The 15277-nt window shown below is 42.8% G+C and overlaps 1 protein-coding gene across 7 annotated transcripts in view; it reads right to left on the reverse strand.

Moving 5' to 3' along the window:
* The window catches only part of fnbp1b (formin binding protein 1b), a 275894-nt gene that overhangs the window by 55340 nt on the left and 205277 nt on the right, over positions 1 to 15277 (reverse strand). The window contains exon 11 of one of the 7 annotated variants that reach the window (XM_078550046.1): positions 12271 to 12354. The exons of the other annotated variants lie outside the window; for them this stretch is intronic. Coding sequence (XP_078406172.1) covers positions 12271 to 12354 — 84 coding nt within the window. The remainder of the gene's footprint in view (positions 1 to 12270; positions 12355 to 15277) is intronic. 7 annotated transcript variants of the gene reach the window in all.

A 15277-nucleotide genomic window follows, 5' to 3' on the forward strand; every position in this document is an offset into this window, starting at 1 on the left:
GGAAATTAAACTTTCCATTTTAAGCACACAGCATCAGCATCAATTATTTCCAGGTCAGATGCAGCATAAGTTGAATGCAAAATAAAGCATCAATATTGTGCCTCTACCCCAGCCTCATACGAATAAATTGTTTGAGGGTGGTGGGGGGTGGATGGAGGGAGCTCCTTGGCATTTTCCTGATGGCATTGGGCTCTACTTAGTGTGTCTAATGGGACAAATTTCAAATAGAATGTGCATGGTAAACTGTGTTTTTAAGAAGAAAGAGTAATCTTGCTGCATACCAATATATTTTTCATTTTCCACATCAACCATTAGGGGCTGAATTATTGAAGCCTGATGGTAGCAGGGCAGGAAGTAGGTGGGCCTGGAATTTCCCACCACTATCCGGTTTGCCATCACAGACTTGTCTCAGCCTGTTTCAAAAAACCCAGACCAGTGGTGAAACGGCTTCCTGTCCACAAGCAGCAGGTAGCCAATGGAAGTAATTAGGGGGTTTATTAAGGTCCCTCTCCTGCACTGACCGAGAGGGGAGGCCAGCGCTTCAATAGGGCTTCAAGTCCTCCATCCCCACGACTTCTAAATGGCCATAGCTTACCCTGTGTGGTCTTCAGCTGGGGACATTTTTATTTTAAAAATTATTTAAGTGCTGAGTGAGCACTTGCATCCTGAGGTGCTCTCTCTCTTATCTGCGTTGGCAGGGTGCTGTTTTCTCAGTGGTGGAGAGCCTCCTGTTGGCCCTTCAGTGTAGAGAGCTTGCCCGTCATCCTTACTTGGGTGGCAAGCCTGCCCTCTTTGAAAATCTCATCAGGGGTCTACTTCCGTTGTGGTGTGGGCTTGGTCCAGAAATTATCCTGATGTTGGGGTCCTGACACCAGACCGAAAATCCAGCCCATGAGTGTCTTCATGCGACTGAGAGTTTAATTCCAACATGTACTGCATTAAGGACTAACACCCACGAGTAGCTGACATGATTGTCAAAACACATTTTACATAACACACATACAGCAGCCTAATGAAAGATTTTTATACCACTAGTCCAGAATCATCATTCCATGATCCTGAGCCTAATACTGAATCACTGGTATTCGAAATCCACCCTCCTAGAAGAACTTCAGTAATTGATCAAAAATTGAATTTTTCCTGTGCATGAAAATAAATAGAACCAGTGAAGCAGATTTCACTCAGGTTTTCACTCCTCTCCTGAAACCCTATATCACGTAGGGATCTGGGGCAGAATTTTCCTGTTGGCATGCGGGCGAGCGTCCCGACGCCACCGCACGCCATCATGATATTTCATTGGGTGGGTGCGTGGTGATATCTGCTGCACGCCCGCCATTAATTAATGGGCCACTTAAGGCCCTTGACTCACCAACTGACGCCGATTTTTCAGCACACGTGCAATCTTCAGGTCAGCGTACGGGCGCAAAGGGCAGGCGGGTAAGACACATTTGTATAAACCTCATCCACGGGCGGGATAAGAGGGCTCACTGGGGTCGTGAGTCTGCTCTCTCAAGTATTGATTTTTCAAAGTTATTGAAACTTGCCTATGTGATCTGCAATACTTCAAAACGCATACCAGCTGCTTTGTCTGGACTCAACCTTCAGGTCAGCACTCTGCAGTGAGCAATCTTTTCTGGGCCTGCAGCTTTCAGGAAGCCTTCCCATAGCCTGGGAATGGGAGCTGAACTGTCCTCTGAGGAGGAAGGGAGGGTTAGGAGGGGGAGGAGGACAGGAGTGCACATTCAGTCTCCAGGCGAGCCACCTTTGGGAGGACAGGCACAGGCACAAGAGGCGCAGGGCCAAGAGATGGACCAAGGCGGAAGGGGCCACAGAAGACGCCATCATCCTGCTGCCAGGGTATACAGGCGGTGAAGCAGCTACTGCAATATGTCTGAGGCGCACTGCCGAAGGAGGCTCCATTTCTCAAGGGAGACAATCAACTATATCTGTCAGATGATTGGGCCTGAGATCTCTGCTAACTGTGTGGGTGGACACCCCATGCCAGTGGCTCTAAAGGTCGTAGCTGCCCTCAACTTCTATGCCTCTGGCTCCTTCCAGGGGTTGGTGGGTGATCTTTGCGGCATCTCCCAATCAGCTGTCCAAACTTGTGTCAAGCAGGTTATAGATGCTCTGTTTAGGCGTGCATTGACCTTCATCCACTTCCATTGGGACCAGGCAAGCCAGACACAGCGAGCCAGAGGCTTTGCAGCGATTGCTGGCTTCCCTCGCATCTAGCATGCAATAGACTGCACACGCGGCCATCAAGTGAGCCTGGTGCCTTTGTCAACAGGAAGGGCTTCCACTCCATGAACGTACAGATAGTGTGTGATCACAGGATGCTGATTTTACAAGTCTGTGCAAGGTACCCAGGCAGCTCCCACGACGCTTACATCCTGAGACGTTCCCAGGTGCCGAGGCTCTTCAGTGCTCCAGCCCGGCTGGATGGATGGCTGCTGGGTGACAAGGGCTATTCCCTCAGAAGGTGGCACATGATGCCCCTCTGCCATCCAAGAATAGATGCTGAGCAGCGGTACAATAGGTGCCACGCCTCCACAAGGGCTGTGGTGGAGAGAACCATCAGTCTTCTCAAGATGTGCTTCCGATGCCTGGACCGCTCAGGGGGCGCACTCCAGTATCCCCTAGATTATGTCTCAGTGATAGTGGTTGCATGTTTGATGAGAGGAGATCTAATTGAGGAATATAAGATGCTAAAAGGGATAGACAAAGTAGGCGTGGAGCGGATGTTTCCCCTTGTGGGGCATTCTAGAATGAGAGACCATAGTTTTAGGCTAAGGGGTGGTAGATTTAAATCAGAGATGAGGAGGAATTACTTTTCTCAAAGGGTCGTGAATCTGTGGAATTCACTACCTCAGTGCAGTGGATGTCAGGACGCTGAATAAATTTAAGGAGATAGATAGACAGATTTTTAATTAGTAACGGGTTGAAAGGTTATGGGGAGAGGGTGGGAAATTGGAGCTGAGGCCGAAATGAGATCAGCCATGATCGTATTGAATGGCGGGGCAGGCTCGAGGGGCTGAATTGCCCACTCCTGCTCATAGTTATTATGCTGCGCTCTCCACAATCTTGCGTTGAAAAGGGGGGACGCAGTGGATGACGAAGACGTCGCGCAGTGGCTGCGGCTGCACACGATGAGTCCAGCAGTGAGTCCAAGGATGAGCATACACAGGGAAATGCTGAGGGGGTAAACGCTGACCCGGGCATACTGCAGGGAGGTAGGGACACCCGGGAGGCTTTAATCCAACGAACCTTCAGCTAGCACATCACAAATGGACCTCCAAGACAAGCCTGGGCTGTAGGCTCCATGCTCGATACCTAAGTGCAAAATTTGCCAGGTTAGGAACAGTAACTAAGGGTCTTGTTAATAAAGCTGAATGTCCCACAAAGCACTCCTAGCATTTTTGGAAACCATACACATGAAGAAAAGAAGCACCCTCAGCCATGGTCACATGCTTGAATTTAATATCGCAAGCAAAGAAACTTAATGAAACAGAATGACAAGGGTGTTCCAATTCAAAGCAAATCATAAAGGCCTCATCTCAGGCCAACACAAAAGCACCAGTGAGAAACCCGTGGTGTGCCTAAGGTGCCTTATGTTTACATTTCCGGGTGCTACGTATTAGTGCTGCCCCATCGCTGGGAGTGGCTTGTGAGACAGCCTGCTGACTCTGCTGTCCTGCTGGCCTCAATGACCTTGGCGGTCATCCTCTGGCTCGTGGGGCTTGTGCTGGCCGCGCCTGGGAGGGATCTGCCAGTTCCACAGCTGACATCACCCCAGTCGTCGCAGCCTCACCGGATGCTACAGTCACTGGCAGAGGAGCTGCCGCCCTCATCTGGAGCGTCCTGAGAGGTGCCCGCAGAGACGACAGGCAGCCGCTGTGCCGATGTGAGGTCGCTTAGATCTCCCTGCTCACTGTGGAGGGATGGGCACCGAGCTGGGAAACTTGGTGCCCACACCATCTTCCACACTGGCACTGACCAGCTGAGATCAATGCCGATGTGAGGGCTTGCTGGTCAGAGCGCATCCCCAGGATGCCCTGATGGGTCTTCTGGAGGAGGCTCTTCACAAGAGTCACCACTCTCTCTATGGAGGACGCATTGTACTCAGACATGTGGCTTATTGCTTCAGCGATTGTCCGCGCAGACTCCTCCACCACGGAGACCAAGCCAAGTACAGCCTCATGTATCTCCCCCAGATGGTCCCGCACACCCGGCCGCATTTCCTGCCCCTGCTGCATTACGGATGACTCCAGAGGCACATCATCAGGCACCGACTGAGCATGTGCCTGGTCCCCTGCAGTCCTCTGACTGCTGGTGCCATGGGTCTCTGTCTCTGCCAGCTCCTCCAACAACTGTGAAGTGCCCTCACCGCTGTGTATCTGCGCTGGTGCCTGCCTGGCAGAGATGGTGTGATGCTGGTGAGACTTCAGGGCCCTCAGGTGAGAGAGGGGGTGGGGGGGGCCTCTGCTGCTCCTCCTCCTGGCCCTGCTCCACTGATACTGAAAGGAAGAACAAGGACATTGTATCAGTTAATGTGCAGACAATGACAAAGTGCATCCCTGTCCCCCAGATCATTATGCGCTCATCCTTCCATAAGCAATAATCAAGCCGTGTTGCAAAATTAAATCACTTAATTTTCAGCAGTGCTATGGTTGTTGGGAGAACAATGCTGACCTCACTGCTGGGCATACATACCTTTCTGTGGCACCCCAGGCACACCGACACCAGTGGACCTGGGCGCATGGCACCACTCCAAATCCAGGGCCTCCTGCTCAAACTGGCTGAGAATGGCTAACTGCGCCTGGCCGCCACCAGTCCTCACACACCCTGTTGCATTATGAGCATTCTTCTCCTGAAAATGAGAGAAGAGCTTTGGTTTGTGCAAATTGTACATGGACTCTCTTCGCGCATGGCCCACCCCAACCAGAGTGGGACATATCAGGGCTCCAGTGCCTCCTCACCCCGCTGCTGCCGAACACTCTCACAAAGGTGCTAGGCATGTTCCCCACAGTAAGTGTGACTAATTTTCTTCTTTAACTCATTTGCAGGATATGCTCACATGTAAAATACATTAAGCATCCTAACTCTCAAGCAAGCAGCCACTTCAATGCACATTAGCTTCTCAATTTCATTATTTTGTATTGTGGTAAATTACTCAGTTAACATGCCTACATTGTAAAATATTATTTACTGTGAATTACAGATTTACATAACCTTCAACACAAAGCCTTTCAAATTGATGTATTTTTCTACAATAGCAAAATAGGAAAACTATATGTGGGATTCAAGACGATCTGCGCTAGTTAATCTGAACTGGTGCAGTAATATATGCCAATTAGCCTCACCACCTGTGAGTTAAGGAGGTTGTTATGTCCAGGTTATCCAGCAATCCCTGTTTTGATGGGTTATGTGTTTCCAAGGGGGTGAGGATAGAATTGGGCTCAACCGTGCTGACCTCCATAATCAAACAGCTTGCTGCCACCTATCCTGAAATCTCACGTTGGCTCAGTGTCAACTTTTGTTTGATATTTGCTTCTGTGAACCGCCTTGGAACATTCTGCTACATTAAAGGGGCTATATAAAGGCGCTATATAAAAACAAGCTGATGATTTTGTTGCCACCTCTCATAATCAGGGCTCAATGTTCATTTGGACAAAGTACTAGAGAGGTACTGACATCCAACAAGGAATCAATGCGTTGAGAAGAGAAGGAAACACTGATTTAAAAAGTCACATTTTAGTCCTCATCATCAGGCTGATTTATTCAAATCTAAAACAGTGATCATGTGGTACAAGTTTTACAATATTATTGTCAAGGTAGAGATTTGCTGAGAATTTATTTTCTCTTTTTTTTTGCATTAACTGTCTAAAATTTATATAGGTCTTACAATAAATATGTTTTAAGTGAAAGAGGAAGTTGATTCTTTCTCCCCCTCTTTTGATGCTCCATGTTTAGCCCTATTCCCTAGTACGCAGAAGCATGGTGACCAACTCCTCGGCTGTATGTATCTGAGTCCGAAGGTGAAATGCCTGTTTTCCATTCTTTTCTGCGAGAAACTGACTATACACTATTCGATACCGATTACATGGTTGAGAAGGAGATTTTAAACACATAGGCATTCAAAGAGGTGAGACCATGTCCTACCATATTATAGTATAGCATCTTACACTTCCAGAATGGATTTAAAATATGCACATTTTCTATCCAATAATATAACTACCTATGAAAGCATGCTAATGAGGCCATAACTTGGGAACATTAATTTAGTACAACACTGATTTGAATTTAGTTTATTTAAATAGTTTATCTTCTAACAAGCAAGAATGATCTTATAGCTTTTAACAACTAACAACGAGAAACACAAAATCACAGTCTTATGGTTTATTGTATTCAGCCTGCATATGCTCCTCAATACAGCATTAGCAAGCATCTACTCTACAGATAATTATGATGGGATTTGGAGCCACAAGATGCAATAACACATAACAATGAAGCAGCAAGTCCATGTGTTATTGTGAATTCTAGTCAGTAACCCCACTTACACAAATAGGTTAACCTTATTATAGTAAATCGCACATGGCAGAGCTAGAATTAAAAATTTTAAAAAAGGTTTGGATATAGAGATCTCTTCAAAATCCTTCTTAAAAAGATACATGTTTGTGATGCATTTTAGGCTTGTGTTGCAACTTTAGTGTATTTTTTCTTAAATTGTACATCTTGTGCAACATTTGCCTATTAGCAATAATTATGAGGTTAACTCATATATAATGCAAAGATGATGCCCTGGTGATACCAGAGAAGGAAACAATCTCTTCAGTTATTGTTTCTGTGTCCTTGCATTACTGGGACTGATCTGCAGAATTTCTATTTTGGTATTTTTCATCAGAAAAATCATATAGCACTGAAAATAATTAATAACAGCAAAACCATGCCTTCTGTTCTGTGCTGTTGCTTCCTGGTTCTAGATGCAAGTAAAACAAACACAAGATGATGCTGCTCCAATCAGCCTTTACTATTTCCTTATCTCTCTTCAATAGTAAGTTAGCTATTTTGGATAGTGTCTCCTCTCATGCTGTAGCCCAATCTCAAACCAGAAGCTTCTAGTTACTGGTGGTACCAGCTCGTTAAGGTTAAGGTGGGACTATGCAGTGTAATGGTCATTTTACCTCAGCAAAATGCAACACAAGCACTTGCACAAGCCCTTCTGGAGCATTTTAACCTAAGTCTGAATGTTTGAGGAGTTGGGGGCTGGGGGGAAGTAGGGAATGGAATGCAGAAATTTAAATTCTGTCTCCAAAGCTGTAAAATTGATTATGTATAACATATGATTCATTGTCCTGATCTACAGTAAGGAGTTAGGCCCTTTGATCAATTCAGGGTCTTTGAAATCATGAAGGGGTTTGATAGGGTAGACAAGGCTGTTTCCATTTATGGGGGAGTACAAAACTAGGGACCATAAGTATAAGGCAGTTATTATTAAATTCAATAATGAACTTAGGAGAAATTTCTTTACCCAGAGAATAGTTAGAATACAGAACTTACTACCATATGGAGTAGGAGAAGTGAATAGCATACACGTATTGAAAGGGAAGCTAGATAAATACAAAGCAGAGAAAGGAACAGAAGCATATACTGATAAGGGTAGATGAAGTAAGGTAGGTGGTGGTGTGTGGAACCTGAACACTAGCATAGAACAGTTGAGCAAACAATTTGTTCCTGTGCTGTAATTTATATGCAATTCTACATTTCCATCCTTTACCGCTTCACATCACTTTCTTTTATACCTGTCTTTCAATAATACCTGCTTTTTCATACTTTGGGACCTATGTTCCTTAATAAATGAAATTATTTTCTCAGATATGTAAATTGGTTTCACCTACGTTGATGAATATGGCGCATACCAACCATTTTAACTTAGCTTCTTCCTTGAACAGAGGCCCCAACAATCCCCATCCACCACTACTCTCCTCCGTCTGGCTGAACTTGTTCTCACACTGAACAATTTCTCCTTTAACTCCTCTCACTTCCTCCAAATAAAAGGTGTGGCTATGGGTACCCGCATGGGCCCCAGCTATGCCTGTCTCTTTATGGGGTATGTGGAACATTCCTTGTTCCAGTCCTACTCCGGCCCCCTCCCACAACTCTTTCTCCGGTACATCGATGATTACTTCGGTGCTGCTTCATGCTCTCGTCGGGACCTGGAAAAATTTATTAATTTTGCTTCCAATCTCCACCCCTCCATCATCTTCACATGGTCCATCTCTGACACTTCTCCTCCCTTCCTTGACCTCTCTGTCTCAATTTCTGATGATAGACTGTCCACCAATATCCATTACAAGCCTACCGACTCCCACAGCTACCTCGACTACAGCTCCTCACACCCCGCTTGCTGTAAAGACTCCATCCCATTCTCTCAGTTCCTTCGCCTCCGTCGCATCTGTTCTGATGACACTACCTTCAAAAACAGCTCCTCTGACATGTCCTCCTTCTTCCTTAACCGAGGTTTTCCATCAACGGTCATTGACAGGGCCCTCAACCGTGTCCGGCCCATATCCCGCGCATCCTCCCTCACGCCTTCTCCTCCTTCCCAGAAACATGATAGGGTCCCCCTTGTCCTCACTTATCACCCCACCAGCCTCCGCATTCAAAGGATCATCCTCCGCCATTTCCGCCAACTCCAGCATGATGCCACCACCAAACACATCTGCCCTTCACCCCCCTTGACGGCATTCCGTAGGGATCGTTCCCTCCGGGACACCCTGGTCCACTCCTTCATCACCCCCTACTCCTCAACCCCCACTTATGGCACCTCCCCATGCCCACGCAGAAGATGCAACACCTGCCCCTTCACTTCCTCTCTCCTCACCGTCCAAGGGCCCAAACACTCCTTTCAAGTGAAGCAGCATTTCACTTGCATTTCCCCTAACTTAGTCTACTGCATTCGTTGCTCCCAATGCGGTCTCCTCTACATTGGAGAGACCAAACGCAAACTGGGCGACCGCTTTGCAGAACACCTGCGGTCTGTCCACAAGAAAGACCCAAACCTCCCTGTCGCTTGCCATTTTAACACTCCACCCTGTTCTCTTGCCAACATGTCTGTCCTTGGCTTGCTGCATTGTTCCAGTGAAGCCCAACGCAAACTGGAGGAACAGCACCTCATCTTCCGACTAGGCACTTTACAGCCCTCTGGGCTGAATATTGAATTCAACAACTTTAGATCTTAAACTCCCCCTCCCCCCATCCCCACCCCGTTTCTTTTTCCCCCCCCACCCGCTTTTTTTTCAATAATTTATATAGATTCTTCTTTCCCCACCTATTTCCATTATTTTTAAATCTAAAACTAAAACCTTTAGTCTTTCCACCCCACCCCCACTAGAGCTGTACTTTGAATATCCTGTTTTCCATTCTTAATTAGCACTTTTCTCAGACAAAACACCTCTTTGACCCTTTTGTCTGTGACATCTTTTGATTATCTGCTCACACCACACCCTCAATGTGTCTCTTCCGCACCCCCCCCACCCACCTTAAACCAATTTATACTTCTCCCTTGTTGAAACTATGCTGCAGTTCTGCCGAAGGGCCATGAAGGCTCGAAACGTTAACTGATTTCTTCTCCGCCGATGCTGCCAGACTTGCTGAGTTTTTCCAGGTAATTCTGTTTTTGTTTTGGATTTCCAGCATCCGCAGTAGCTTTTAGTTTTTATTTTAACTTGTGTGTTAGCTGTCCTTGGTACAAATGAATATGCGTTATCAGGTGTACCTATGTGCTTTCTCAACAAGGAAAAAGGGGTACCAACTGCTCCAATTTGAACTTCATTATCTTCAACAGCTGAAGACATGATAAAATTCATGTCAATCTTTTGTGGGAAAAATGTCAAATAATATTAGGTTGGTATTGTGAACTATAGTCTAAAAACCCATAATACACAAACCAGTGAAGTTGCATATTACAAATTATAGGTCTCATGGACATTTCAGTTTATCTTTTAAATTCTAACTTTCTTTCTTAAACATACATTTGGCTCCTACAACTTGTCAGGAGATAATTTTTCTTAAAACAAATCATCAGGTACCTCACTGTAAAAAGAATGAAATTACAGCTGGATGGGACATGCCCAGTTCCATTCTTTCTTTTAAATCTAATCCTAACCAGAGAATCACGTGACCATCTATCTTACTGCCCCTGCATTACCTTTGGCACCCCCCAAGGATCTATCCTCAGTCCCCTCCTATTTCTCATTTATGTTCTGTCCTCAATGACGTCATCCAAAAACACAGCGTTATTTTCTAAATGTATGCTGATAACACCATTTTCTACCTCACCACCACCACCCCTCTTGACCCTTCCCCTATCTCTAAATTGGCAACTATTTGCCATCCAAGACTGGATGAGCAGAAATTTTGTTCAATTCAATACTGGGAAAACCAAAGCCAACATCTCCGGTCCCCATGCTAAACTCTGTTCCCTGGCCACTGATACCAGCCTTCTCTACCAACTGTCCAAGGCTGAACCAGACCTTGGTGCCATTTTTGATTCCAAGATGGGCTTCTGATCACATATCTGTGCCATCACAAAGATTACCTATTTCCACCTCTGTAACATCGCCAAACTTTGTACCTTGCCTCAGCTCATCTGCTGCTGAAACCCTCATCCGTATCTTTGTTCCCTCTCGATTTGACTATTCCTAACCAGTCTTCCAAATTTTACCCTCCATAAACTTGGCATCATCCATTAATCTGCGGCCTGTGCCCTAACTTCATCAAGATTCATTCACCCCTCACCCCTCTGCTCACAGTGGTTCCTGATTAAACAATTCCTCTGTTTTAAGATTCTCAACCTTATTTTCAAATGCCTCCATGGCCTGACACGTCCCTATATCTATAATCTCCTTCAGCCCCACAACTCTCAGATATCTGCAATCCTCTAATTCTGGCCTTCTGAGCATCCCTGATTTTAACTGCTCTAGCACTGGTGGCCATGTCTTCAGCTGCTTGGGCCCTAAGCTTTGGACTACCCTCCCTAAACCTCTCCACCTCTCTCTCCTCCAAGATGTCCCTTGAAACCTATCTCTTAGACCAAGCTTTTGATCATCTGCCAAAATACTTCATGTGGCCCGTGTCAAATTTTGTCTCATAATGCTTCTGTGAAGTGCCATTGAATGTTTAATTACATTCAAAAGTGCCAAATAAATACAAGTCATTATTACTGTTCCAGCTGATATGCATCATCAACATGTTCAAGGTGGTTTATTACAGTTTGATCTGAGCAGGGTGGCTGTTCTAACTGTTGAAAATGCTTCAGCAACAATCAAAGATAATATAAAGACATTATTAAGAGTTAACTTTCTCCTTCTCCTTTCTTGGGTCTCCACATGCCAAATGTTAACCTGATCGAAGGAGCTACCCATTCTTACTCTTTGCAAACACTATTTTGAGATTAGTTTCTGGGAAGTGCACAAAAAGAAGGCAATTCTTCTGGAGTTCCTTTCTGTGGGAAAGCATGGTCTCTGGACAAAAGTAGAACTCGGTTTGAGAAAGGTCAGAGGCACAAACTCTTACCTTATGGCAAGAGCGCTGCAGGCAGATCTTCTAATGTGCTATGCCAAAATGAAGCAATTTTAGCACGATACCTTACATTGACCATCTAATAAAATTGTTAGTTGATTAGGTGCTCAGAATTAATCTCAAGTCAACTATAATTTGGTAATAACCTCCGTGACCCAACCTAATATTTCATTACACAAGCAGTTTCAGTTGATTGTCAATGTCTATCAATGGAGGAATGCAAACATATTACTTTAATTCAAAGGGCATCCAGAAAACAATATTCTAGGCCATTAACCTTTGTAAAAATAAACAAAATTAAACTTGCACCAAAATTGTTTTTAACAAAATAAATTAAAAATTGGGCCAGTTATTACAGAGTAGAGTTCAATAGGGCTTAACTCCTTCCTTCAAGGTGCAAGACTTCTTCTATGAGATTTGATGGGTATAATTCCTGATGTTTTCTGCATTATAAACTGTGCAAGTCATAAGCTTTTATAGCTTTAACACATTTTAAAATACCTGTATGCTATTTACATTTCATTGTAACGTATGTTCAGCCTATTCAGTATTACATATTTCAAAGAATTGTAATTAAACATGTATTTGTCAGCGTGAAAAGAGATCAACATATGACTTAATTGCTTGTGTAAGTGGGGCTAATAACTGCAGGGTAGGTGTATGGCAAGTCACCATACATAGACTTACAACAAACTCCCTCGCCTCATATGCATAAGTAGGTTTCCCTAATGTCCTCTTCATCAGTTCTTTGTGAAAATAGAAAGACCGAGTCTGAGGTGCACGTTTGTGGGAAAGAACACATCCGTATTAAGAGCCAGCAATTCAAAACTAGCTTTTACCTGCTACATTTAGGACAATACAGGGTAGGCCTTAAATACAGTATTTCCTCAATCAAGGATGGAATTTTACAGCTTCTGTTCACATCACAGGGATGTTCTATGGTCTAAGTTTATCTGAATTTTTGTTGGAATCAGAGTCAAATAATAAGTTTGACTTTTCAATTGCCTTCCCTCTCTAATAATGAAAGGGAAACTTGGAACAGAAACACATCCTTAATCTTCCAATTGAACTACATGGCAAATAGTAATTTTAATATTTTACATTTGGCCCATTTTAATGGGAGGTTATTCATCCATTGCTAGCAGGTATAGAATAAAATGTACAGCAGAAATAGGAATCTCTAGACATTTGGAACCAAATATTTGTGCAGTAATTTCCCAAGTTGGAAAAGTTTTAGAATATCCTCTTTATATGGAGCTTTATTAGGCAAAACAGCAAAACTTTTCACATTAATTACTATCCAAATATAACGATTATAAGTGTCAAAACACTTACAAGGATGAGAAGTACAGAATGAACATAAGCAACTGGTCGCAAATTTTTCTTAGGCTTGATGTTGCAGCTAAAATCATACGCTAATGTCCTGTGGCATGCAGAGCTTCCACAGAAACCATATTACTTAATCCTATTATAACCCTGATTATTAATTCTGTAAGGCATTTTTAGGCAAAGTGCAGAGCAGGCAATTATTTCTGGGCTCCATGCTCAAGAAATATACCTTCCATTAATTGAGCAAACTGCAAGATAGATGGTAGGAAAAGATTAAAATCTTTGGAGGATACTGCAGCATAAGAATACCTGTAGCAAATACAAGCAGCCTGGAAATCTGTCAGATTGACATTCTACATCCAGCCAGTGTCTTAATGTAATTTATAAGAACACATTTATCCTCAATGTTTCTGATGTCATTGACATGGCTCCCTTTAACTTGCTTCTTGCCATAAGACTTAAACCTGTGGAAGGATTTATCACATCAATTTTTCTTATCGGGATTAGTCAACAAAAATACTACAACTAACAAATGGTTCAGTTCAAATTTCCACTCTGTTATTACACTTCTAATTTAAAGACACCATCCACATGAGAGTGTTCAAAATGGAATTCAGCTTCTGATATAATTCATGAATTACTGATTTCTGCTGGACTCTAGTTAAGTGGTGATTATATTTCACTTTTTTCTGCATTGTGCTGTGCAGCTTACCATTTTATGTTGGGTAGTTGGCAATATTGCTACCATATACTGTCTGAAAATAATGGCATCTGTATACACCACTACTGTTTGTTAGTTGGAAACACACCAGTGGATTTTCCTGACAAATGTTGCAGTGGTTTTCAAAATACTGTGCAGGCCCTTGATTGAGGAAATATATTTTGTAATTCTTAATTTTTACCTTTCATGTTAAGTTAGAGACTGTGGATATTACGAAATGCTCAAATATTGAAAATGTCCTTCTTTTCAAACTAGAAATTCCATTATATAATGCTATGGAAAATGTGTAAAATCAAACAGGAAAAAATGTAGAACAAAAAAATTTAAAAATAAATATGCACATAATTTTCAGTTTTACGCATCGAAAAATCCAGACATTGATTTCCATAGAGATACACTAGGCACATAAAAGTTCATACATTTAAAATATTAGCGGGAGAAAGGTAGCTTAGGACACAAATGTCAAAGGAGTCACCATTGTGTTCAATCTTATAAAAATGGTCCATTAATTGTCAATTAAAAGAAGCAATTTTCAATCAGTTCTCAAATCCCTTTAGTTCTAAAAATTAAACCACTTTAGACATTTTGCACAATTGAAGCCATACACGTTTTCATACCATGGTTCTCGCAAAAATAAACCAATTTACAATAAGTTGAACTTGAAAATATACTGATATCATTAACTGAAGAAGTGAGTTGTTCAGCAACATTTGTTACCTCTTGGAGCTCTATATTTTCCCCCCAATTGCTGAAAAATAGGAGTTCCCATCAACTATTTTATTTTCTAGTGATGTTTTCCAAGAGTTACAAATTCTTATTTGCATGCTGATAACTGTTAGTAAAACAGACCCACAAAAAAATGCAAGTAATTAGAAATGGGTTCTAGACCTTTCAATGAACCTCTATGAATTGGAATCTCTACTGCGTTTTAAAATTACTTCCAATCCTCCCTACATGAAATGCAGGTCAATCATAATCAGAAGCAAATAATTAGTTATATTTCACCATATTTGCAATGCATCTGTGTTTATTTCAATTCAGATTCAACCACCCTTCACTGTCTTCCAAATTTGCTCAGCACAGGGCTCTGATATTTGGATCACAAGAGTATCAAAGCTTTTCACAAGTTGCTTAAAAATCAACTCCTTTTTTCTATAGCCTACCTCATCTGTGCTGCACTTGTGTGTTGTTATGTAATAAATGGACATCGAGACAGGTCATGATAATACTGAAACTGAAGGCTGAATCTGGCTACTGACTATGATGCAGATAAACTAGAAAATATCATGAGCATTTTGCCAAGACATAAGTACCTGGTGGAATAGCTACAAAAATACGAAGCCTGTAAAAACTGTAACTAAGACTAAGGGACAAAGTAAAACTAGCTGTCCTTTTAGAATGGTGTTAAAAAGGCAGCTTTTTCACAAGGTGACAAATAAAACTGAACAGACCATTTAAAAAAAAGAATTTCCAATACGGTCAAAATGCAATTTGAAAGCTGCATAATTTGGAACTGACAAAAATCCAAACTCTGACTTTCAAATACTGAGTATGAACTAAAGGATCTTTTGCAAATCACTTTGATCAGCCAATGTTCAGTATTCTGGTAAGCAAAACTTATGCCATTATAAACTGCGAGATTCT

Source organism: Cetorhinus maximus, chromosome 10, assembly GCF_964194155.1.
Source record: "Cetorhinus maximus chromosome 10, sCetMax3.hap1.1, whole genome shotgun sequence".
Taxonomy (NCBI): domain Eukaryota; kingdom Metazoa; phylum Chordata; class Chondrichthyes; order Lamniformes; family Cetorhinidae; genus Cetorhinus; species Cetorhinus maximus.